The sequence below is a fragment of the Cylas formicarius genome, unplaced genomic scaffold, assembly GCF_029955315.1.
Source record: "Cylas formicarius isolate icCylForm1 unplaced genomic scaffold, icCylForm1.1 PGA_scaffold_5__7_contigs__length_24384050, whole genome shotgun sequence".
NCBI lineage: Eukaryota > Metazoa > Arthropoda > Insecta > Coleoptera > Brentidae > Cylas > Cylas formicarius.
This window is the reverse complement of record NW_026844341.1, coordinates 3381294-3409292: the sequence shown is the minus strand read 5'-3', so window position 1 is coordinate 3409292 and position 27999 is coordinate 3381294. Positions and strand designations below refer to the sequence as shown.

General features: G+C 32.6%; 1 protein-coding gene across 9 annotated transcripts in view; it reads left to right on the top strand.

Moving 5' to 3' along the window:
- LOC132701744 (uncharacterized) overlaps nucleotides 1-27999 on the top strand; it is a 190533-nt gene that overhangs the window by 7894 nt on the left and 154640 nt on the right. For 5 of the 9 annotated variants that reach the window (XM_060669907.1, XM_060669901.1, XM_060669903.1 and 2 more), the window contains exons 1-2: nucleotides 7642-7860; nucleotides 24642-24809. In XM_060669907.1, coding sequence (XP_060525890.1) covers nucleotides 24714-24809 — 96 coding nt within the window. In that variant the 5' untranslated portion in view covers nucleotides 7642-7860; nucleotides 24642-24713. Of the gene's footprint in view, nucleotides 1-7633; nucleotides 7861-24641; nucleotides 24810-27999 lie in introns of those variants that run through there. The other 4 variants (XM_060669905.1, XM_060669904.1, XM_060669906.1 and 1 more) reach the window with 3 other exon arrangements.

Sequence of the window (27999 nt, the reverse complement as noted above, 5' to 3'; positions counted from 1 at the left end):
ATATATTTATTAATCAAATGCGTCTTTATTAAATTTGATAAATGGATTTTCATCAAGTAATAGCCACCTCAGTTCAATATTTATTAATTTTCATTGCTGTGACTATTATTATTACTTTATGTTATTTATGATTATGATAAACTTCCGCATGTATGTATGGGGGGAGGGCTTATTCTATATGTTATTTACTATCGATTTTTACTAAATTTATTTGGTATAAGAATAACAGGTGAGAACAGCCTTAACGGGATATGTGCTGGCTATCATCAATCGGACTTATTTGTTAATAAATTTTAATATTAAAAAAACATGTTTCATCGGCTACAGCGAAGAGGACATATTTTTTACAGTGGGATCTGGGGGACTATTAGATTTGATTAATGTACCTAGTAATGATATTCCTAGTGCTAAGATAAACACCAAATTAGTATATTCAAGTTCGCACAACGGCGTCTATTTAGAAGAGAGTGGTTAATATCACATTAAATATAAAAACCCCAGTTTGTTATTAGCCATAAAAGTTGAGCCCCCTAGCGGCCATTCCAAGAGCTTCAAAATAATTTCACACTCCCGGTACCATTTTCATTCATTAATACTTTCGCAATGAAAAGATGTCACGTTAAATGATTTTGGCAAATCTCCGCTTCAATTGAGATTCAAATAGAAAGCATTTTCTTGTCATATGCGCGCGGATTGGGAAACTTCGAGAAAATATTCCCAAATACTTATACAAGAGCGTTCTAATAATAAAATCATATCGGTCCAATAATAAGCATGCCTTCATCGAATTTATTTTCAGTTGCTCACCTAAGGGAATTGCAACTTGTCTCGTTTCAGTATAATGCAAATTAAACTCCAGCTCGTAGTTTATAGTACTTCCAACCTTTTTCGATAAAATATACTACGTTATTTTGATTGACTGAGGTGGAAAGTGGGATGACCTTTTTAAATGGTTTTAATTATATCTTCTTTAAACATCAATGTTTATTTCCCTCGTACGATTTCATTCGGAAAGAATCTCGTCATCTACCGTGGCTCTGCCTTTTTCTCTTTAACGACGACATTGTCTAATCGAAATTTGCACTGAAAATCAATCATTTTGTCACTTTGACAAATTCTCGATCTTTATTATATACTGGAAACTATTCTCTTAAAAGGAGTTTCCCATATCAAAGACAATAAAAACCAAAAAAATTAGAATTTGTGCCCGTCAAGTGGTGTCCCGGATTCTAAAACTCAACTGACCGATTAAAGGATATCAAAATATATTTTTTTAAATTTCTGTGGTCTTCTGCTTTGTACCTAAAACGTTGTTACTTATTTATTTATAATTTCAACATTTAAAGTAATCAATATTCACCATTCTTTCTAATTCTAAAGTTACTCCAACACACTGAAATCATGGTCTGTTTTGTATTCGATACTGCAGAATCAGCAATACATCTTCAGTCAGGCTGGCCGCAACAAAATTGCATTTAAAAGATATCAAACTTAAGTTTCTCACATAAATTGCTTCTGTTTTTTGCGACAAAATAAACAACTTTATTGGTCTAGTTTACACTACACCTCAACGGAAAACGTCACCAAGATATTAGAATGTGCCATGTATGTAATGTAAGAGTTGATGTGTGAGTTGTTGTTTATACAGGGAGTTTTCTAATTTCAATAATTAACTCAGATTAACCCTTAGTATATCCGGTCAATGTCCCATTTAAGTCGCATATCCCGGGACATGTGGAGGATATTCTTAGGATAAAATTTAGCATATATAGTAAGAACATACTGTAAAATACATCCCAGAGATGTCCTCTGAATTGCGGATTTACTATACACCATATACCACAGATATCCTCTAAACAGATGCGACATAATGGGAACATTGAAATAAGGAAAATAGTTGAAAAAATATCAGCTAATTATGTTCAAAACAGTGTTGTCAGACCGTTGCCTTTCTCTTAAACATAATTCTGTTATTGATATTTTTATTTCATTCTTCGTACAAAAATCTATCGATCGCAAAACAAAATTAAACCTAAAAAGTTAAATTGTGAAAAACTGAGGAGGAAAATATTTGGTTTTTTTAGATTTGTAGTGTTTTGGGAGACATTTTATTGTGCACATCTACTACATATTTGTTTTGTATTTGTTATTTTTGGACCCGAATGAGACAAACAAAAATACCACTGAAAATACGGATTCATGTAAGTAACAAAGTTACAAAAAGGTAAAAATAATACATTTGTTTATAAGATCCTATTTGACAACACTGTCTGGCTGCAACCAATGAGGCAAATACTCGCGGTCGTGCCTTGCCGGTCTCGCTCGACTCTGGTCGGCTTTTAAGATCACTTTCACGGGGGTAACATCAGCGTCAAATCGAGCCTTTACTTAAAAGACGGATGTAGAGATTTTTTTAATCTATTTTTTAAAAATATATATGTCTTTCTGAAAACAATAATATTTTAAGATGTGGATAAAAAGATAAACACATGGCAAATATCAAAAGAATGTGAGAATTCAATAGCTGCTTGGCTGGAAAGTGATACTTTAAAAAAAGGATGACATAAAACCTGTCAAATATTAGTTATTCTTTTAGAGTTTAGTGAAAGATATAGTATCTTACTCTGTATTTAAGATACTTTAGGTTAGAGTGTCCTATATATTTGCTATATTATATACCTACAATTTTTTCGTTTATACAATAGAAGATATGTTCTAAATGTCTTAACTGTTGAGATACCGGGTGGTAAAGTTTTCAAAAAAACTGCACATACACACATGTACTATGTATCAAGAGGCACTATTTGGTGTACTACATTTTTTTAAAAATATACCAGTGGTGGGTGTACGGAATTTCACATGTATATTTTGGCAGACATTGATAGCCACTGATTTACATTATTCCTACAATCTTCAATCATTTCTAAAGAAATTCAATTTTATTGATTTTTTCAATCCGATATACGCTTTTCACTTAAAAATTATTATCATTTTTTCCAACTTAAGTAATTAAGATAGTTCAAAAATGGAAGTACGAATACAAAGTACGTAAAGTCTGAGGTGTATTTATTCCTTATCATTACAGTAGGATGTCAAGGGGGTTCTTTGACAGTTGTTTGACATCAGTTTTTAAATTCAGTTTTTCGCGTCTTATTAATTGGATGTTTAAAATATCCGAGCATGTTATTTTAAAAAAGAATGGTCTAGGCTAAAAGGGGTCCATCGGACTGTAAGAACTTCAGAAATTGACGAAGCAGTTTTAAATTCCATTGATGAAAATCCTGAATATCTTGGTTGGCAAAATTTTACATGATTTCCTACTGTACCCATATCATATTGAACTAGTCCAAGCGATACTTAACAGAGATTTTCCTTTGCGTATTAATTTTTGTCAATTGTTTTTGGACAAAATTGAGCATTATCCCTGATTTGAACAAGAAATACTATTTACAGATTATGCAAACTCTTCCAGGAATGCAATAAGACATTTCCACAATAATCATGTTTGGACTCATGAAACACCCCACGCAGTTGTAGAACTTAAAGATCCAGAACAGTTTTCGTTAAATCTTTGGACTGAAATTGTTGGAAATTACTTAATTGGACTCTTTGTCCTGCCAGAAAGGGCAAATGACCATAGTTATCGTCGGTGTTTAGAAGAGGATTTGCCAATATTGCTAAAAGAAGTACCATATTTAATTAGGAGCAGAACGTGATTCGTTCATGACGGCGCGCCTGCTCACTTTAGTGTTGCAGTAACAAAATATTTAAATCATGATGATGGGTAGTTCGTAGCGATCCTCAACCATGGTCCCCAGAGTTAAATAGTTTGGACTTCTTCTTATGGGAACATCTTAAAAGTCTAGTTTATCGCACCCCAGTAACACTGTAGAAGAGCTGAAGGATCGTATAAGAGCTTTTTGTGATTTAATAAGAAAAACTGGAAGTATACTTATATACGGCAATATCAGGAAAAAGTTGTAATTTATTTATTAACCGACAATTTTGTTAAAAATTATTAATAGTACGTAGCAGTTTTTTTTAATAAGAAAATTTTTATTGTTATGTTATTTCTTTAAAACTACAAAAGCAAAAAGTACAGTCTTTTTTTCTGACATTGGTGACTAAAAACTAGATATTTAGTTTTAAAGAGATATTTTATTTTTGACAACTAAAGTTCTCAATTTAACCAGTGCAGTGGCGACCTAATTAACCCAAGCGTTACGCTAAGTAATGCATTTTGATGCATAGTACATGTGTGCCAAATTTCATTAAAATATCTAAAGTGGTATTACAGATATTAAATGTGCCTCAAAAGTTGAGATGTTCATATGAAGTTTTCTTGGACCCAAAAATGCCCCCTATATTATTGACATTCAATTAAAAAATACCCTGTGTATTGGGCGATATTTTATTGAATATCTAAATACTAAAGTTGCAAGTAATGTTAAGTTTATCTAACTAAGCTCTATGAATTTGTTTCTGTATCCTCGTCATCGGCAAACGAACTCTTTAAACCTTTTAGATGATACCTAAATGCTTGGAAAAAAGTTTACGCGAGGAACCCTCGAAGGGGATCGATAGTAATATCTTTTTCAGGCCGCGTCGGTGCTCCTACCCCGATACGAAATGTCAACGGACCTTTTCGATTAAGCCGAAACGTATCACGATATTAAACACTGCGCAAAGTCATAAAACATCCTGGCGAATGCACCAGCAGCGGCCGGTGATAAAAATGTCACCATATTACGCTGGGATATTTTGTGTTTGGTTGTCGCAATGAAGCAACAAAGAGAATGAATCATGTTGAGTGCCCTACAAAAAGTGTCGGACAACTTGGCGACTTGGTTAAAGTTTCCTCGCCCTTTTATCATAATGCACAATGCAGCTCGTAACCTAAAGACTAGGACGTAATTTTTTTTTATCCCTTTTGGACCACTTTACTTTACTTTACAAGAATCTAATTGAAATCAATATAAAAATTATAGAAACAATTAAAAATATAGTAGTTCAACCCGTAACGAACTTAACAAACCAATGAATTACTATTACCTCATTTGCATTGCATAGCAATCAAATCAATGGATACTTTGAGTAAAACAACTTATTTGCTATAAGCGAATTTGGATTTCGAAAGGACAAAAACTTGAACTCAGGTGATTCAATTGCTTGACTCGCAGAGTTATAATCAGACTTGATTGGCACTTGGCAAACCAAGTGTCATTAAATAATTAAAAATCATAAGTGATCAACTTTACATTGAGAAATACGAATATAACTATTTTTATTTAGAAACCTCTCACAGGCGACATCCAGTGAAATCCTGCTAACAGATTACCATAGCAATTTTAATTTATTTCATATTGATAAAGTATTTGTAAGAAAGTAATGACAATAATCTTGTGCCAGACTTTAGCTGGCTTGAGAGATCCAGAAATGGAACCCGATATTTGCCACTGAAACTTCACAATTGCATTCCATCTGATATCAAAGTTTTTAACTTCAATCAATAATTCATCACACTGTGTGTTTTGTTCCCATTTTAGAAGTACATTAAAATTGGTAGGATATGTTTTTATTTCTTTTAATAACGTTTTAGTTATGTTAATTAATGTTATGCATTGTAAAAAAACTCTAAAGGTACTCCAAAATTTATACTTTATGTTTAATTACGGTGTATTGGTAAATGTTTATTACAGGATGTAACAATAATTTTAAAAATATTGTTTTTTCTTCTCGTTAAACCTGTAATAATACTTTTACCAATAAACTATTTTGTATTATTTGCAATCACAACGTTTTAACTTCAGTAATCACCTGAAGACAACTGGAGATACTTGACCAGTTGACTCATTGTCGTAGTAAATGGAAGTCCAAAATATCTCATTTCATCAATATTTATCACTCTTTATTACCTTCAAACAAACAGCTCCATATTCGTTATAATCAGCAAATAATAGGGGTATGAGGGAGAGAGAGAAGCAACAAGTAATTTTCATAAGTAAAGTGATGCCGTCGTTTTACTAAATTTTAATAATTCTGTCTATATAGCAAAACGCACTGGAAGTGCTGTTTTAAAAATATTTGCTAGTCGAGTAATGTGTATCTCTTATTGACTGATAAACAGCACGTAATGGGTATGTCATGTTTTAATTTTCTCTATTTATATTGAAGAAAGGTTTCATAGGTTTTGGCTGGTTACATAGCAATATTTTTTGTTATCGGGGTACTTACAAAAAACTTCTACTACTTCAATTCTAGCCCTTTATTTTTGAGTAGGTATGCACTTGAAAAAATATTTATTGCAATAGTAAGGTTTATTGTAGCAGTAAGATGTTAACATTATTGTTAAAACCGAAAAAACAAACTGACAACCTTAACGGCTGTTGCAATTCATTGAAAGTAAGAAAAAAATAGGCTAACTTTTTTTCTGCACAGTGTGGATACCAAACATACATCATCATAAAATTAAAAGATAAGCAATTTTGAAAATAGATTCAATTACATATACGACAAAATTTTGTTTTATTGGAACACCCATCCTATGCTATTCTTATATAAAATCAATGATTAAAATTTGATTTTTTTTTAATTAAAATTACGTATTTTCTTCGATCCCCCATATTTTATCAGCTTTAATTAATTATATCACATAGAGGGCCAAATTGAAGAATATTAAACTAATTTGACTGACTACTATGTCGTGTCCAGTTATTACAGCTCCACCACTTTTGTTGATGTAAATTTATTAGATTCAACGCCAATTATAAATTGAAATTATACCGCCAGACTCCGTATATAATTATATATATACAAATCATTTTATAGAAAATCGAATAAAGTCATTCCCATCTTTATATTTATGCATCTTTTAGTGAACGTTGTAAAAATTTACAACTTTTTTTTATAAGAGTCCCAGTCATGTCTCCAGTTTATATAAAAAAATGTCAAAAGATTACTATGTAAATAATAATAAATAATAATAATTACCTTAATAAATAATAAAACTACCAACTAATGTAGGAAATTTTGTGCTCATATATTTTATATTTTGTTACGATGTTCTGTGAAATATATATGATAACGCCAAATGTTATATACTTTTTAATTGTACCTTTGACAGTATTAATATCCTTTGTGTAGGATTTCTATTTCTATTCTATTTAATGCATTGCTATACTCTATGTAATCTTGATTGTGTTAGGAAAAAGTATAATTTGTAGGAATCAAATCAAAATTAACATACTGCTAATGTCTTGTCTAGAGTTAAGCTAATTTTTCATTAACATTTAAGTAGTGGATATAGAATTTTTAGCTAGTCATATCATCGTTCCTTAAAAAAAAGAATTTTGGTATTTTTAATGGAAATAATTTTTTTTATCCGAAATTAACATACTTTCCATCTAAATCGGCTTAAATATTTGCACACTCCATTACTACTAACTCGCTACAGGCAATTTATCTCCCATTATAAAAATAATTATGGCACATGGCAACAAAAATTACACGGAATTGGCGGTTGTTCGGTTAAACGATGAGTTAAACAATATTTTTAATCGCCAACCTGCGACGCGACGCATCGCACGGAACGCACTCTACCCGAAAAGCTCTTTATTAAACTCTAAAGGCCGGGTTTGATCGTTGTTAGATGCGGGCAAACCGCACTTAAAACCGCGATGTCTGCCATGAAAGAAAAACGGCGCGAAGAAAACTGAGCCTATCGGTCGCGAAAGCTCAACCTTTTCGTAGAGTGTCAAGCTCCCAAGACTGTGCGTTTTCGGTGATAACAACAACCAAAGTCTGTGCTAGTTGGTTCTTAATTGTGCGAAATCACATTATGAGGCAAGACTGTTAAAAAAGGTTTGTAGATCTAAATCCAAGTTCACCTAAATTCTAAATACTCCCATAAAATTAAAAACTGGAATGAAATTTGTCAAGATTTAATACATTGGAATAAATTTTCCTTTAATGGAAATAGAAAATTGTCCAAAATCCAACGTCACCACCATCATATGGGACTATTATTTATTAACAAGTTTTGGCAAATTTTAATCCTGGGGATAGATTATGAATCAAAAATAATATATAACTTAGTTTAGAAGAGTTTTTAGACATTAAAGAATTGACTAATAAAAATATATAAAAAAATTGTTAAATTATCACCGCCTGCAGAGATCGGTAGTCTGTGGGTTTTTAGATATTTGTTTCACCATTCTGTGACAACCAACTAGATGTTTTATTACAACTTCATTCATTCGTTTGTTTTGCCTATGGAAACTGACTTTTTTATAAAAAATATTCTGGTTTCCTACAAATATGTTAATTTTCAAAAAAATCGGACTTGTTTTTGTTATATTTATTATTCACTAAATGTTTTATTCTATTGAATTTCATTCATTCGTTTGTTTTACCTGCGGAAATTGACTTTATTATAAAAAATGTTTTGGGAAACAAAACAATTTTGTTTCAAAAAGTTGTTTATTTTTCAGTTTCCTACAAATGGGTTAATTTTCAAAAAAAAAATGGACTAACTTGTTTTTGTTATGTTTATTTTAGTACACTTTTAAATTTAAGAAAATAATTAAATCCACTTTGAACATTCGATTCTGAATATACCTATAAAAATAAATAAATCTTAGTTGATTTTATTACAATTGAGGGAGCCAACTGACTTCATTACATTAATCTTCATCCAGTACACGTTCTCATATAAATTCCTGCAATGTAAAAACACAACCAAGCTCAATTTTGTTCTAAAAGCTTGAAACCATATTAACTTTGTTACAACTTTGACGTTGACTGTTGTTAAAAGGGTTTCGTGGATTTTTTTTTAATTTTACTTTGGAAAAAGTAGTAACCGGTTAATAAACATTAAAATTTAGCAACATTGCTTAACACTAAGCCAGTGTGTAAGCCCGATTGTGCACAAAGTTAGTGTAATATTTAATTTGTAATAATGTTCGTACTTTGCTGGGTCAGTTGAGAGAGTTATAGAAATGAAAATAGTAGCAGTCCTATATTTTTTCATATAATTTTCTTTCGCATTAAAATAATAAAATGAACTTCAATCGACGTTTTTAAAAAACAATATATGGAAAGAGGATTTTTTAAAATATATATGTGGAATAATTGGGACAAAAACAAACAAAAATTGATTAAAACAAATACAATTTCAAGCGATTTTTTTTAACCATCCGGTAGTTACAAAAAGAATACAAAAACTTAAATATAGAACATAATTTTTATATGAAATAATGACAATTGCCAGTTGCACTGCAAACATGCCCAAAAAACGTCTTCTCTCTGACTTTTACATAGAAAAGTATACCGGAGCTTTCATAAATCTGTCAATTTAATTAATTTGTAACTTCTAATGACTAAAACTATACTTACTTCAATTACTACATTACTTCAAACATTTAGAAAATACAAATACAAAAATAAGTCCTTGTGGACTTAACGTTTTCAAATTCATTAAATTTATGGTAGTTACGTAATTATATTAATTATTTCTATATAATACTTTTACTATTTAGTTATTACATTCGATTATTAATCAGGCACCTAGGTATAGAATTATACCATAAAGAAGGAGTATAACTTAAATTTACGGTAGTTATGTAATTAATATTAATTAATACCATTTAACATTTTTACTAATTACTTATCACATTAGATTTTTAATCAGGCACCTAGGTGTAGAATTATAGCATAAAGAAAATGACAATCAGCTTATACCAAATATTGACGTGACTACATTTTTCAATTACATAGATTAGTTGAAAATTGTACAGTTCGTACAGTAAAACCTTCCTTGCAATAAAAAAAATAATCAAAACTCTAAAATGATACCACTTTTTCAACGTCATTTATTGTTATTGACGACAGATATTTTAATTAGATGTGTTACCTGAAAGCCGATTTTTGCAAACGCATGCGACGCAGGTATATCTACACTCTACATACATATTGACCAGCGAATGAATACCCAGAGGGCGCTTTTATTATTCACGTGACATTTAGTTATGCTTATAAATCAAGAACGCTGATTGGTCCCGGCGTCAAAGACGATTATTTTTCCTCTCTAGTAAATAACAAAAACCGTTCGCCGGCTTAAAGGTCCATTTGTTTACGGCGGCCCCATTAGAATTGCAAATTTATGTAAACACATCTAAAGCGAAGGCGGACGAGAGTAAAAATTCTAAAAGCGGACACGATTTCGCGGACTTTTTCACTAAATCTCGCCTTGTATCGCACGAGCAGGTTTAATTCGGCGCTAGCCCCCCACCTTCCCCTTCAAGACCACCGCACTGTTTTTTGCGAAGGTCGGCGTTAGCAGCATTTTTATATATTTACTAGAAGTCCGCATTATTGAGGGGGGTTTCATAAATGGAGTTGTCTACACTGAATGACCACTTCTAATGGACATTTGTCATAATTACCTCAAGAATTACCACTACTTAAATTAGAACAAATTTCCGCTAACCGCCACACCGATGATCTACGATCCCTAACAACTAATTGTTCGGACGATGTACGAAATAATAATAATAAATATTAAGAAAGCATATTTATACTTATTTTAAATTGATTTTTTTTGCTGATTAAAAAATGAAATCACGCACTTATTTTTATACCAAAAAGTGCTATCGTAATGAATTATTTTTTTATTTCACATAAATTACATAACAAAATATCAAAAAAATACCGATTTTCCTGACAAATAAATATTCGGACGCATTTAAATCTTTTACTTTAAATCGAATATTAATAAGAAGTAACATCACCTTTCGCGGCAATAACAGCTTTTACACGTTTTGGCATGGAATCTACCAAAGTCTTGCAATATTCGGGAGTAAAAGTGTTCCAAATTTCGGTGATTTTTGCCTTTAATGCTGGAACTGTACACTGAGGGTTATTACGCAAAGTCTTTTTCATCCGATGCCATAAAGTTTTAATATAACTCAAGTCGGGGCTACTTGATTGGCACGATAAAACTTTCATATTATGGTCCCCAAACCACTTTTTTGTTGTTTTCGCAGTATGGCAGGACGCTTCGTCTTGTTGAAATATAAAATTTTCATTTTCAAAAGTTCGTTTTATTGATGGAATCAAACTTCTTGATGAAATTGGTTGGTATTTTTCTGCATTTACAGTACCATCAATGAACTCGTAGTTGCCAACCCCTTTACCCCTCATACACCCCCATATCATAACACCCTGGGGAAATTTTACCGTACGCTTTATGCAATCTTTGTGAAAGGCTTCTGATTTTGTACGAATCACCCTTTTTCGAAAATCGCCTACACACACATCAAATTTTGATTCGTCGCTGAAGATAACGATTATAAAATGTTATTCAAAACAAGTTCCGGATTTGAAAGGGTTGTAAAAAGAATTTATTTTCACAAAAGAGGCAAAAAAATCACACTGTTTGCTTCCAAAGATCACGAGATTTCAAACGTGAACAAAAATATCTCTCTCCATGAAATTGAATATCATGTTTGAGTTCCATGAAATTTGCAAAACTAACGCACATGAGTAGCCCATTGATTTGAGATCTTGAATCAACTGCAATTTGTAAACCCCAATGACAACGCATATGAAAAATTGCAAAAACAATACTGCTAACAATAAAAACAAATCCGACGTTCTTTTTGAATCACGCTTTATTTTAAATCAATTTTCAGTTTCAATAATATAGTTGAAAATAATACAAAATCTTGTCAAATTGTGTACAATTTTACTTAGTTTATTTATTTTTAATACATTTTTTGATTCTTAACACAACTCAACACATATTGTAGTACAACATATATTTTTATTCCTCAGGACGTAAGTTTTGGATATTTATCGACCTATCTTAAGCACCAGATGTGTTTTGAACGACTTGTTACTACAAAATTTTTCCTAATTACCTTGTAATGACAATTAAATTAAAGATGGCATGTGGTTAGAGGTACATCCAGTAAGTGGCAACCAAATACAAGCGACATATCTAGATGGCCGCTATTCGATATCACTGCCGCTATAATTCCACTAGCGGTTACTAATTACATTTACATGTTCACTAATCACCAGTAATTCAGTTTTTTAAATTTGTCTCCTTGGCAACATCCATTGGTCTTTTCTCCGTTAATGCTTCTTCCCATATGACCCTTGGAGGAGTCTTCTAACGTCATCGAGGTCTTGTTCTAATTACTTTGCTTCTCTCTACGATTTGACGCTTTTTTTTCCATTTCTTATCAAATCCACATATGACCTGCAAAAGCCAACAGTAGGTACGGAATATTGAAGTTGGTCCTTCGGTTTTTGTTACGTGTTCCAGAGTAACGTTACAGAAGTGGTAAAGTGCATCTAACTGCCAAACTGCCAAACTTGTAGGGAAGATCTGCTTAGTTGTTAAGCATTCAGGTCTGAGTGCCGAGGGTGCTTTCTAGCTAGATATTCGAAAGGTATTTGTAGATAGTATTCGATTCGCGATTCCCCAAAAGTTAATTTAATGCTTCTTGTCTCCTTTCTTATGAATTGGTATAGTTACTGCCTGCAACAAAAGCTGAGTCATTGGTTCGTTTTGTCGGATGTTATGAGTCAACTTGTCAGATGGATCTATGAGGGTCGCTTGAAAAGTTTATGACCTCACTCTGAAGATGGATGGAAGTTATGAGTCAACTTGTCAGATGGATCTATGAGGGTCCCTTGAAAAGTTTATGACCTCACTCTGAAGATGGATTCACTAGTTACCAAAAGCTAGTGGTCGCAGTTGTGCTCCTCTTGATACTTACTTACCAAAGTCTCAGGACATTATGGAAGCGTGGTTTTTAGTTGAGAGTCGTTTGAGTCTATGAGAGTGTTTTCTTAAAAATGAAAAAAATTGAATATAGATCTGTTATAAAAAATGGGCAAAAAGGCAATACGGCTATGCAAATTAAAGTTGAGTTAGACTTAACTTTATCAACTAACATGTGATATTAAACGACCGACAAATTAAAGTGAGAGAGATACCAAAGGTTATGAAAATGTCCGAAGAACGTGTCGCGCTAGATCAAAAATGTGTTCGAAAGAACGTTTCCAACGCTCTGTTAGCGCAGTTTAAGCGCAATAAATCCGAGTTTTCGCGCCGATTAATTACTGTAGATGAAACTTGGATGCACCATTATATGTCCGAATCAAAAATACAGTCAAAACAGTAGAGTGCGAAGGGGGGACCGAATCCGAAAAAAGCAAAAACTTTTTTTTTTTCTGGGAAAGTGACGGCGACTGTTTTTTTAGGATAGTCGTCTTAATCGACTACCTTCAAAAAGAAAAACGATTATAGGGGCATACTACGCATAATTACTTGATAAGCTGAGGACAGAAATAGCGAAAAAATGGTCGCATTTGCAAAAAAATCCTTTGTTACCAAGACAACAACCATACCTCAGCGCCTGCGATGAGCTGCTTGACCATCCGCCTTACTCACCATATCTAGCCCCCAGCTACTTCTTTTTGTTCTGTCATCTGAAAACTGCGCTCAGAGGACAACGATTTTCATCAAATGAGAATAATTATTTTGCAGAGAAAAACGCCTGGTACTATTTGGCCGATTTAGAGAGATGGGATGCGAAAAATTAATTTGAAAAATTCTCATCTAACATCAAAGTCACACCTGTTACTTTCGAAAAATCGATGACCGCCATTGGTACAGAAATGATCACCGTCAAAAAAAAATTTTTTTTGGCTGTCCGTTCTCCGTTCCAGGGTTTTTCGACGATAACTTCCGAACCGTCCGCGGGGTGCATAGGATATGTAAAAACGGCTGCGGTCAAGCTTCGGCGTCCATCTTTTTTTTTTTCTATTTTCGACTGTTTTTTTGACGTTGCTATGAAACACGATGTGTGTCAGAAAATTAAGGCTATCAACTTCAAATTTGGAAGGCGAATAGCACGGAACCTATTGAAATTGGGGGGGGTTGGGGTGTCGGGAAGTATTTAAAAAAAATAAAAAATCGCGTTTGTAAGGGTCTAACAAAAAATTCATTTCTCGAACACCGTTTATGCAATCAAAAAAATTGTTGAACGAGAAGACGCAAGATTTGGCTCCGAAAATTTTTATTTTTGCTAATCTTTCAAGAATGTACAGGGTGGGCCGCATTTTCAAAAAAACTTAAAAATGTTTATATCTAAAAGACAGTGTTTCAGATGTTAGTTTCTTTTACATGACGATATTGCCCGTATAGACAGCTAAAATTGTGTATTTGTTCACCTATTGTAAAGGGTGTTCCCGATATTCAATGCTATATAAGAAATCTGTTAAGTGTCCTAAATTTGCAGATATCGACTTCAAATTTAGCAGTGAAGTAAAAGTCCATGTCCAAGTATTTTTTACAAAATTTAAAAAATGTTTTGGCCCCCAGGAAATCATGCTTTTCTCCATAACCATTCGCTGGATCGTCAAAATTATTTAACCAGCAGACGCGAAAGATCCAATACTATAACATTTATTTCAGGCATTTTTTCGATTATATATAGGGTTTTCTAATTATTGACAAAAATCTAAAAGACCCAGAAAATTGTTTTTTCCCAGAGTAAATTGACAACTGCGAATCAAAAATCGTAAAAAATATGACCAATCGGTTCAAACAAGGCCGCATCAAGAGCTACAAATTTGTATTTACGGTTTTCGTATATCACACACACTGCTCTAAATATTTGAAAAAAATCCATATGAAAAACACTATACCTCGGATTCAGTCAAGATGCAATGATTGCATTGATTATTACGGCGCACTACATGGTTCCAGAAAAAACTTATTTTCTCGAAAACTATTTGCTATTTTGGAAAAATTCTTGGATCAGGAAACGTGGGAGATCCAGGACTATAACCTCAATTTTCGGAATTTTTTTAATTATGTACAGGGTGTGTCGATTATGGGTAAAAATATCTAAAAGACCCTGAAAATGGCCGTTTTCGTTTGTAAATTATTAGCCGTTAATGAAAAACTATAAAACTTTTAAAAAAGTGGTCCAAACAGCTTCGTAAATTGTGAGAAAAGAGAGCTTCAGGTTTCGTCTATCATACAGGGTGCGCGAGATACTTGGAATAATATCATTTGAAATCGTTATTACTTGTACAATTTTTTATATTGACCTTGAAATTCAGCGATACTTGAAAGACACTTTATACAGGGTGCATGCACAATTCAGGTACATCCATTTTGCGAAAGTTCCATAGTGGTCCGGAGGAGCACGATAGAAAAACAATGCGTCCCTCAACGAAAAAAAACCCGAATTGGCTTCTTTTTGAAATAAAAATCTGGTCCGCGCTACACGCTACGAACTTGCCCCGCCCACCGACCATTTTTCGAAAGCAATCTTGTTTATTCCTGCAAAAATTATATAGAAGACGTGCACCAATTTTTATAAAACTCAAAATTCTAGTTTGCAACCGGAAAATCAACACGCTTCCACCGACACGCGTGCCAACTGCATAACTTCTTATAAATAAGCTAAAATGGCATTTCAATAACAAACGTGTTTAATTGTAAATTTGAAAGGAAGCGATTTTCAGTTACGTTTCTTTCACAATTTCGCATCTTTTTTTATTTATTAATTTTAGAAAGACCTGAGTTTCGACTCGTGAATGTTGCACTACTTATATTCTTGCGTGACCTCTAACAAGATACATGTATTCGTAATTTAATACTTTAATTGCTTATAGCAAATTAATTTTAATTTATTAAGCAAAACAGTGTTTTTTATAATTTCGGTGTCGCAAGGCTATATTTGCTACTCAAATAGTTTTAAACCGATCACACCACTGAGCAAGAAAGTTATGGTAATTACAGTTACAATACTCAAGTTGCATCCCTCGAGCAAATAGCCCATTTTCATATATCACGGATTCACCCTGTAATCTAAATGCATGAACCTACAAAAAACACTGTATCAAAATATTTTTGAAATAACAAGAAGTTTATCAACGTCTTAATACAAACTTTTTCTAGTTCACAGCATAAGCGCGTATTCCATTTAAATTAATCGAGTTATAGCCACTTTGAATTCTTATTAGACTACAAAAATTTTTGGCCACTCCATATAAGATAGAAATTTTTTAATGATTGGGATTATTTAAAAAAACCTTAGGTATTGCATACAAAGGTTCCATCTTTAACACTTTTGGGACAAACTGTATAGTATATTCAAATATCTCAAAAGTGGAACCTTTTGAAAACCATCTAATATGGTTACCATATTCCACGCTGCACCGGTGCATTCATTGGTATTTTTTCGAAAATTTGATTTCTTTGCATTCATCTTCATTTGATCCATGAATTTTAAAAATGCATATGTTTTTTATTTCGAGAAAAAACGTCTAAAATTAGCTGAAAAAATTTTATAATTCATTTAAATTTAAATGACGATTTCCACAAATTTGTCACACAAAAACTCAAATTTGTATGCAAGTCTTTGCCAAGGCAAACACTTCAATATTTGAATTAGAAAGGAGAATGAAATGTGTCGATATCGATGATTTGCATACAAATTTCCATGTTTAATCTATATTTTAGCCTGATTCCGAATTCCAAGTAATTTGTTTACATTGTTGTTAAACTAGATCGCACAAACAGGTCTTTAATTTAAATAGAAAAGGTATATTTTAAAGGTAAATGTTACCTGGTGTGATAACCTTTTGTTAACAATAATTAATAGGCATAATAGACATTACTGGTCCATAGAGAATCCGCGACAACATCCAGAAGTGAACACAGCGACGAGTGACCTTTAATGTTTATTAATATATGGAGGTCTGAAAGATATAACGATATGAACAATTTGTATTAGATAATATTTTCGATCAGTTTTATGATATTCTTATCTCAAAATCCATTAAAGCAGATGGCTTTTAATTTGAATATGAATCAAAGAAATTTTATCTTTTCAACGTTAATTTAATAAGTATGTGTTCTTAGGTTCTCATTTTTTACATTTATTTTATGAACGTCTTTTTTTTTTCTACTGTTATAACAAATTACCAAAGTAAAATGTAATTAAAACTCTAATATTTAACAAATACACCAAGACCATTTGACATAATAATCCTCTTGCTTCTTGACCACCTTATTTTTTAAATCTAAATTTGCCTTTATTGTCAATTATAGGGTGCTATTGCATAGTAAATCATTAAGTGTAATGCATGTATTTTTTCAGAATGACGAGTTTTTTCAAAATATTAAATAAAAAATGCAGGTCTGTATTTAAAAACAAGAAGTTGATGGTGGGCACACAAAACCGATACGACATACTTTAAAATTAATAATTCCAACTTTTAGGCAACAAAACGTTGCATTGATAAAATGTCAACTGTATTCAAAAAATCAAAAGAAATTGCTGATTTTCTGTTTTTTGCGGATATCTCAAATATTGAATTGAGGTGGCTTTTACTTAATGAAAATCCATTTAACAAAATAAATAAGAACTACAAGTTCAGATTTTCACGAAATTATTTATTTTCACATGACAATTGTTTCGACAGCACCGTGTCTTTATCAAATGTAATATTTACAGACTACCTAGACTGTTTAGGGATCGATTGTGAATTAGCAATGAAGAACATTAACGATTTTAATTTAAACAAACATCTATTAGCGAACATAATAAACTCTCAATTAATAGATAACAAGAGACACCAAGAAATTTCTCAAATGTCACTAGTAAAAACTATCAAAAACAAAGCTTCTGAAAATAACATAATATTTACACCTGCAGATAAAGGGAAGACAGTCATAGCTATCGATCTCCCAGAATAGATTTCAAAAACCAACAATTTTCTTAAACCAGAACTTTTCCAGAACTTTATCAAACACGTTCCTGCCGAGTTATATCAAAGACAAGTCGACGAAGTAATTACTAACTCCACACTATTTAGTGACAAAGACAAGTATTTTTTAACAATTATGAATCCACAACCGCCGAAATTATATTCTTTAGTTAAATTACATAAACAAGATATGAACATTAAACCAGTCGTGTCTTATGTAACAGCCCCAGCAGTTAAACTTTCAACAAAATTAGTAAATATTCTGAAGTTCAACACAACACTATTCTCTTTTGATGTACAAAACTTATTTCCCAGTATTCCACCTATGTGATAGATTTAGTAGATTTCACCCTAACTCGGAAACAGATTAATTAATTGGTGAAAATTTATTAGAGTGCTTAATAGTATCTTTGGACCAAAATTATTTTGAATTTAATGGATAAATGTATATCTATAAGGAAGATTTGATTATGGGAAACCCTCTTAGTCCTTTGTCAGCCGAGATTTTTATGGATAATTTGGAAAATATTATACTAGAATATCATTTAAGTAAAACTTTTCTATGGAGGTATAGATACGTGGATGATGTCTTTGCTTGCTTTGTTGGAACGGACAGACAATTGAATTCTTTTTAACTCATTACATAATCATATAAAATTCACTATTGAGATTGAACAGGAAAACTCTATTAATTTTTTAGGCCTAACTATTACTAAAACGCAAAACAAATTAGGTTTTTCGATTTACCATAAAGCTTCACACACGGACACGGTCATACATAACAGCTCAAATCACCCTTATACACACAAAATGGCTGCATTTCACTCTTTTATTCACAGACTTCTTAATACTTCTTAATCATTAAACAAATTGCACTGAACAACGGCTACAATCGTCCATTATCGATAAAATTATAAATAAAAAACAAATCCAGACAACAGTAAACTCTATTTATCCGAAACCTAACACAAAACAAGAACAATTTAAAACAATTACATACATAGGAGAACCCAGTGAAAAAGTATCAAAACATTTGTCAAAATGTGGTTTAAAGATAGCTTTCAGAACTAACAACCCAATAAGAAAATTTTTAAAAAACAATAAAACGAAATGTCTAAAATCTGAAAAATCAGGTGTCTACAGGATGAAATGCGGATCTTGTAATAAAATTTATATTGGACAAACAGGTACATCCTTCAGCAAACGCATTAACGAACATAAAATAAAAAAGCGTTTAAAAACAATTGTCTAGTTTCTAATTATGCTACACACTTAAACACGAAAAATACATTTTTGACGATAATTTTGATATTTTACATACAGCCACAAAAAGTAGAAAATTAAATTTATTGGAAGCCATGGAGATTAACAAAATGAGACATTCAAATGTATGGCTTAACGATCAATTAGATTTTAATACGGATCCTTTATTGAACTTAAATTCTCACAACAACATTAATTAAGGTTTTATTGTCATTTTTCGTTATATATAGTAGCAGGTATTTTGTAAATATTGCATTTGATAAAGACACGGTGTTGTCGAAACAATTGTCATGTGAAAATATATAATTTCGTGAAAATCTGAACTTTTAGTTCTTATTTATTTCGATATCTCAAATAGTTGAATAGTCATAAAAAATGCTGCTACTTTTCGAAGAAGCGGCAACATCGCATTGGTAAAAATATTCTAGATTGTCCTCCAGAATCTTGTTTTCGGTAATCCGTGGATCACCCTGTATAATCCACTATCCACTATTAATAACTACATGAACGACAAAGCGACCGTTAAAACGTTTTGTTTCCCGTCACTTTAACCCATTTCCTCTTTCGTAACGCGTGCACGTGCGTTTAGGGGGGAAAATAGCCGGAAATTCAACTTTTAACTTTTCAAACAACCACCATACGAACTAGCCGTTTGATTTATTGACGCTGCCGCTGGATTCGGAATTCGTGGTTCATTTGCGAATAAAAAAAATGTGATTGAAGTCTAGCTGAATAACAAATGTAATTCTAAAAAATGCAATTACTATATAAATAATTGTTAAAATCTAAATCAGATAATTTTAAATTGAACTGGCTTTTACCTGACCAAAATCAATTTAAGAAATTAAATTAGAGCAAACAATGATTTTCACAACTTATTTATTCCTATATGACAGCTGTTTCGCAACACCGTACCTAAATCAAATACAAAAAATTACAACTTTCCGGCGTCAACAAATATAAAAGGTGGGTAATCCTTAATTAACAGTTATTTTAGTAAATTTAAATTTGAGTTTAGCAATATGGATGTATTCTATTCGAATTGGTCAAGTAGTAAATTCGAACGGCTCATTTTATTAATCTCCATAGTTTCCTATAATTTAAACGTGATATATCAAAATTTTCCTCAAACTTGTGCATATTTGAATTTAAATCAATGGCATAATTAGAATCACAATTCTTATTTTAATACGCTTTTTTATGTTAAGGCTGCCTTTCATTCTTTGGACAAGAATTAACTATTATAAACCAAATAGCTTTAATAATGTCTTGATAAGATTGTAACTAAAAACCTTTTCAAATAACTCTGAACTCCGTTTAATTCATATTAAACACCGATCGCAATGTTTTTAGGACAATAAAATACATAGATTCGAATCATCTCTCTAAATGTATTTTCAAACTTAAAAAACAATAAAATTAAATCACAAAATCCGTAATCTACGGGTTAAAATGTGTCCTAAAATTTATATCGGACAAACAGGTAGAACACAAAAAGCATATTCAGAAATGCACAAGTTTGAATATAATTTTGATATTTTACATTGTGGATTGCTGTTAACTTTAGAGTGAATGCAAAATTTAAAGACACAAATATATTGTAATCAAATAATGTAGAAAAAAATTGCCAAAGGCCCCAGTTTTTTGCGTTTATAAACACCTAATGGTTTATAAAGGTGACGGCTACCTATTAGTTACAAATAAATGAGGAATTTTATTCTTCTTCTTTGAGTTTATTAACAGCATCTTTGCGCGCTCTATTTTCCTTGAATAATTAAATGTAGGACATTATGTCGATCGGGGCATCTATATTCCATGTACAAAATATTCTAGCTTTCTAGTTTTTGTCATTTTGACTATTTGGAGTTGTGGGTTTAACTAATTACTGACCTATATGAGTGAACATAAAAAACTTAATAAAAATTAAACTAATCAAAAATCTTATGGCCCTGATAATATGTCTTTTGACCTCCTTGATAAATACATTATTAGAAGAGGGATTTTTTCCTACGGCCCTGAAAATTTCTCTAGTGACTCCCATTTTTAAATAACGAACGGCTTCAGAACTGGTAGATCAACCCAAACAGCGGTTTACGCATTTTTGGAGCACACTATCAACTATATTGAATCTGGGGAACACAATACTGGAATTTTTTGTGATCTTAGACTGTAAGTACCACGAAAATTTTCTGAATAGGATGGAACAGTACGGAACTCGCGGAGTAGATCTGGGCTGGTTCGGATCGTTATTGACAAATCGTAGACAGTTGAAATAAAGCAGGAAAATGGCAACTTAGATAGCGGCGTACCGCATGGTACTGTTTTATTTATCCTTTTCATCAATGAACTTGGATCTATCCGATTTCGCTGACGACGACGAAGTTTAAACTTCTCACACTGTTATCAAACCCTGGAAGTAAGAAATAATTCAGCACTTGTGCAGCTCAATAGCTATTGGCTTCTTTAGAGCTTTAGTGCTTTAGAGTTTTAGATCTTCTACTCTGTTCCTGCTTATACATATATTGTTTGAAGGGACTGAGATAAAGGAGGGGCATGAACATTATCTCGGATAACTCATTTCTATATCGGTGAAAGGTAAAGTCCTGAGACGAGGTTAAGATTATTAGATTGCTTATAGATTTCTCGATTCTCAGATTTTTCTTTGGCAAAAAAATTGATTACATTCAAGAATTTTAGCTTTACCGAATAAAATTTGGTGTCTAGTTTCATGATCCAGAAGATTTATAAATAGTATTACGGTGGCTTGTTCTTCTTTGAAAAATTAGCTTAATAGCTGGTTTAACACCAATGACTTTTTGAATTCCAATAAGGGTAGCGATATTCAAATGCCCACAAGAAAATCTTCCTGTGAATGTCTGGTCTGATGGTTTATGGTACCTTAGATATTAACGGCGAACGGTACATTAGATTGTTCTCAAAACTTGGTTAGCTCCATAAATGGCGATACTCTATCGATCTAAAATATTTTAAACACTGCAGCGTTGTCGTTTCTTCATATATGTATTTTATTACATTTTCCTAACCGCTGATATATTAAGATTGTTTTGAAAAATACGTTCCTATACCTCTCTTCAGCGGTTTTCGAGGAAATAATTATTTTCTTTATTTATGGACCAAAACAGCTTAGGGAAGTAGTGGACATTATTTATTAATGTCGAAATCAGTTCTATATCATACAGGGTTCTTCAAAACTAATGATTTGCCTACGAGATACAAAAATGGTGAAGGGTACTTTTTTGCAAAATTTTCTTTTGTTTCATTAAATTTCCTGCATGTTCCGAGTATAATACTTTATTGAACTGTCAAACGGAAAATGAACTATTTAACATAAGAAGGATATTTCATCGCCACTTAAAAGATGAATTATGCCAAAGTTATCAAGTTTTCAGAGAAACTGGCTTTTATTTTAGAAACCAATCAATTTCGAAAGAGAATTTTGCTCTTAGAATATGTAATAATATACAGGTTGCCATTTTTGTATCTGGTAGACCAATCATTAGTTTTGACTAACCCTGGTATAACTACGCGTAAGGTAACATCAACCGTGATTGGAAACTGTATTATATTATCGCAAATCGCAAAAGAAACTGTATTGCTGGAGTATCGCCGAATAATTTGTTTAGGCCCTTCTTCATAGAGTTTAAAATACTATATCTAGCGTGTACATTAGAAATTATGGGTGTATAAAAATAAAAATAACTTACAAAAAAATGCAGATTTCCACGACTACTATGCAAGCAACGAACAATGTTTTTCTATATAAAAAAGAGAGTGGAATTTTGGAAGAAAAAATAAAAACACCGGAGTTAGAGTGTACTTTTTCCAGAGTTAAAGAATAGTGCCAGTATTATTAAATCTGAACCAATTTGTCTTCTCCTAGAAAACTCAAACTTTAGAGGGATTATTTTACCTATTAATGTTTGTCGTCACTGTGTTCTGTCAAGTATTTTTATTTTATAAACTTTTAATGTAATTTTCGACTTCATTTGGATACAGTATCTTGTGTACTTACTTCACGAAATCCATAATACAAGGTGATTGTATTCTAAACATGTGGGATAATAAAGATATTATTAATATTATTATTATTATTTTAAATATATTATTATTATTATTATTATATTACTATTATTATTATTATTATTATTATTATTATTATCATTATTATTATTATTATTATTATTATTATTATTATTATTATTATTATTATCATTCCAGCCTCTCGACAGCAATTTGCAGTATTCTTCAAAAGCTTGGAGTTTCTTTTACAGAGTCCCCCTATCAGCTATCCACCTAATATATCGATGTCTACGATTTGTGTGAGTTTTATATGGGAATGAATTTGGTCATCGTTACTTTTATACGATTCTCCATTTAAATGCCTTAGCGGTTTTATAATAGTGAAAGGTAGGTAATCGAAAGGTAACCAGAATTACATTACTGATAAAACAGGGGAATAACCGATCTCTAGGGCAGAGTTTTACAGGTTATAAATTTGGTGGGGCTGTAAAAAACTATACTGTGCGTTTCGAAAACGTTATTTTATGAGAATATAAGAATGTCGCATCGAAATAATTGGTAGCTTGATGCAAAACAGATTGTGAAAAATATGTATGAAACTTTAATCAGTAGACGACTTTGGTATTGGTATTAAAGAGGGGCGCCCCCCGCCGGCGTCCAAGCACTTAGGCTACCAGATGGGCCCGTTGTGCCCCCAGACCGCGCTAGAGGGCGTCCAGAATGCCGCCCCACCTATAGAAGGGCAACAACAAGTAGAGGACTTATTCAACACGAAGCGTTAAAAACTTACAAAAACCCCAATATCTTCGATAAGGGATGTTATACGTAGTGGAGAATTGAAGAAAAAGAATAAACGGAGTGTTTTTCAAACTCACCGTATAGACAATAGCGATCAGGACCTAATAAGAAGAAAAATATATTGTTCTTATCAAAGCGAAGTTGTTCCTCCCTTGGATAAACTGAAAATGAAAAAATGAAAACGCATCGCTATAATACACGCTCGGTCAGAAGACGGATTTGTCTTCAACTGTTTGCAAAGAATATTAATGATTTCACCTTTATTGAAGACTTACATTTCTATACAAGACAACATAAACTAACATATAATTAATTATAATTAATCTCAATGACGACTCTGATAGGAAAACAGAATTAGGTTCACACATTTAGAATAAAAGTGTAATTATGTATCGACATTCCTAGCTATGAATTTATTGTATATATTTAATGTCATTGTTTTTTCTTAGTGCAAAAGATAATTTCTAATGTTGTCCTTGACCAAGAGTCGAAAGCAGCTGGCTCCATGCCAGAACAGAATGGGAGTTAATGTTAATGATGGCATAGTTAATGGTTTTGGACCCACGACAACCGAAGACGTAGTGAAAGTTCTTTTTCCCGATTTGTTATTATTACTTATATTTATAAAGAATCGCTGGCGAAACAGATATTGGACATTATTCGCAACATTGGCGCACCTTTTTTACACAAGTAAATCAAGTAGACGGAGACGACGGACTAATCTATCGGGTTTATTCTAGTTGGACCGTTTCCAAAATAGCGGCGAGAACACGCGGGCGCCGTGACGCGAACACCGGCGTTTTAAGTAGGCTATGACAGCCCGCGAGGTGGTACTGGAAGGAGGATCGCCTTGGGGATTTCGCATGAACGGCGGAGTCGACCTGAAAACGCCACTGAAAATATCCAGGGTAAGTCGCACGATCGTTTCTTGTTTTCGCACCATTGCCAATTTTTATTTAGTAGCACATTATCATATTAATACATTGTTCACAGAATAATTGCTACTCTTACATCTAATGTTTTATGCTCTGCGTTTTAATTAAGATAAATCATTTTTGAGCTGTAGTTTTTACCTTATTCCAAAGGCATAGCATTGTACAGGCTGGCCAATTTATTACTGATTTTACACTACTGATTTTAGAAAAAAAAGTTTATACAAAAGTTTTATGGTTTAAATCAAAATTATTTATTTTTTGTATATACAGGGTGTTCGATAAGTTCTTAACCTACAGTAGTTTTAAAATTTTGACTACTTGATCAAATTTTGACACATTTTTAGAAGACTTTCTTCTAACCATATGCAATGACTAGGTATTTTAAAATTATACACGGTGTCGTAAATTAAAGAACATTTTTTAAAATTTCAAGTTGCAGTATTCATTTTTTTTAATGAGACGCCCATGTTTATGATATTTTTTCTCAAACCGGGTAAAAATACCTATAATTTGGTATATATATGTCCTATCTATCTAATCCTAATCCTATCTATCTAATGGTTTTAGAAATTTTTAGGAATAAACTCCGCTAATTACATATTTAAAGAATTTGATAATGGCGTATCTTTCTGACATTTTATTTCAACTTAACGATTGTTTCATCGATTGATGAGACAATTAGTTATGATTTCTCACATTTAAACAATGTTTTCATTAATAGTAAAAAACTCCCATTTTTTTAAAGGGCATAATAATATTATTATGAAACTTACTCTTTATCCTAGTAGGCTGTGGTAACCAAATAAGCGTTTATAATTGTTTTAAGTGACGTTATAATTAGCAATATTATTATTACTTAAGTTAAAAATGTATACGGGCCACGAGCTCTCTTCATGTGAGATGAATCAATCAAAGCCAATAAGCCCCAGCTACAATGGATGAAGAAGAGCGAATGATACACCTTCATATCCTCATATTATGAACGAATGTATTACTACTCAATTTAGATTTCAGGTTGTCAATATGTTTTTTTTTTCAAGAGACTGTTGGTTAGAGAGAGTGAAACCAAGAAAGTTTACTTTATCACTGCTAAAATAGTAATTTTGAGTCATTTGCATATTTAGAAAGACTCTTCCTATTCAACCATGTCGGATGTTTTTGTACCGGGTTATTCATTATATTTTGACACCCACCTGCAGGGTCAATTTTGAAAAATAGAAAAAAAGGCGTAAATATAAAAGTTTGAAGATTTTTGCTCTATTGTCTCATGCAAATATGAGAAAAAACAAACGACGATCGCAAGCCGTCAAAATGGAATCCAATGCACTATATATTATTAGGTTAAATCGTAGATTTTAATCAAGCAATATTATTATTACTTAAGTGAAAATGTATACAGGTAACGAAAGTGGAAGTTAGAGACGCAATTTATAATTATTTCTGTAACTTGCACATTACGACTCAGTTATCTCAATTATAACGGGTGTTTTTTTTTATGTATAGAACTTTAAGTTGCAATACAACAACGATGGATTATTCGATTGACATGAATTTTATTCATCCGAAAGATAATCTTGTGGCATTACATTCTAAATACGATTTCTGGCATATCACCGCCACGGCTGGCGCGGATGTAGTCCAATCTGGACGTCCAATTTTCGATGACGTTTTCCAACATTTGTGGCCGTATATTGACAATAACACGGCGAATGTTGTCTTCCAAATGGTCAAGCGTTTGTGGCTTATCCGCATAGACCAATGACTTTAGATAGCCCCACAGAAAGTAGTCTAGCTGGTGTTAAATCACAAGATCTTGGAGGCCAATTCGCAGGTCCAAAACGTGACCGTCCAACCAAATGTGTCTTTCAATAAATCGATTGTGGCACGAGCTGTGTGACATGTTGCGCTGTCTTGTTGAAACCACATCTCCTGGACATCACGGTTATTCAATTCAGGAATGAAAGAGTTAGTAAACATAGCCCTATACCGATCACCATCGACTTAACGTTCTGGCCATCATCGTTTTTGAAGAAGTACGGACCAATGATTCGACCAGCCCATAAAGCGCACGAAACAGTCGGTTTTTCTGGATGTAACGGTGTTTTGGCATACACTTGAGGATTAGCTTCGCTCCAAATGCGGCAGTTTTGTTTATTAACGTAGCCATTCAACCAGAAGTGCGCTTCATCGCTAAACAAGATTCGCTTATGAAAATCGGGAACAACGGCAATCTCGTTTTGGGCCCATTCGACGAATCTACGCCTTACTTGATGATCGTTTGGCTTCAATTCTTGCACGAGTTGGATTTTGTAAGCACGTAAACCAAAATCTTCCATAAAGTGGATGGACACAGACCCAATTCCTGTGGTCGATGGCGGATGGACCCATTCGGATCTTCCTCAATGCTACGCTCTACAGCAGCAATTGCTTCTTGTGTACGCACCGTACGGCGCCTCTGGGAATGCGAGTTATCAATAAGAGTAAACCTGGTGCGAAAACGTTCAATAGTTAATCGAATTAACTGCTCTGATGGACGATTTTGTCAACGATAAAATGGACGTAGTGTGCGATACGTATTCGGCACAGAACCATTATTTTCGAAATAAAATTGCACTATTTGCAAACGTTGTTCAGGCGTGAGTGTATTCATGATGAATTGCCAAACCAAACTGAGAATAAATCACTTGACAGCTGTTAAATCGGTCGCCATCTTGAACAGTAATGCCAACTTAAAGTTCTATACATCGAAAATAATAACCTTATATTATCGACAAATTTTTATTGGTACTAGCATTGCAACAACAGGCTTTCGCATATTTTCTATAAACTTTTTAAAATAAAAAGTAACTTTGAACAACATGTTTTAACGGTTTTTATTCGTAAATCAAACGTGTATCCAGTTGTTTATCTCTGTTAGTCTGCTAGTCGAGTTAGTTCAAAAAGAGTTATATAAATATGTTTCCTACACTGTTGAAGAAACTAATGGATGGACTACAATAATCTGGCAAGGAAAACCTTGTGAGCGGATTCGGGACTACCGGAATACAACCTTTACACAGTTCCACAGACTCTATGGGTTCGGCAAACGATTTTAATGATAGTAGTTTAAAAAGAAAAAAGGCCGATTATCAGAGAAACGAAAAATTTCATTAAAAAAGGTTAA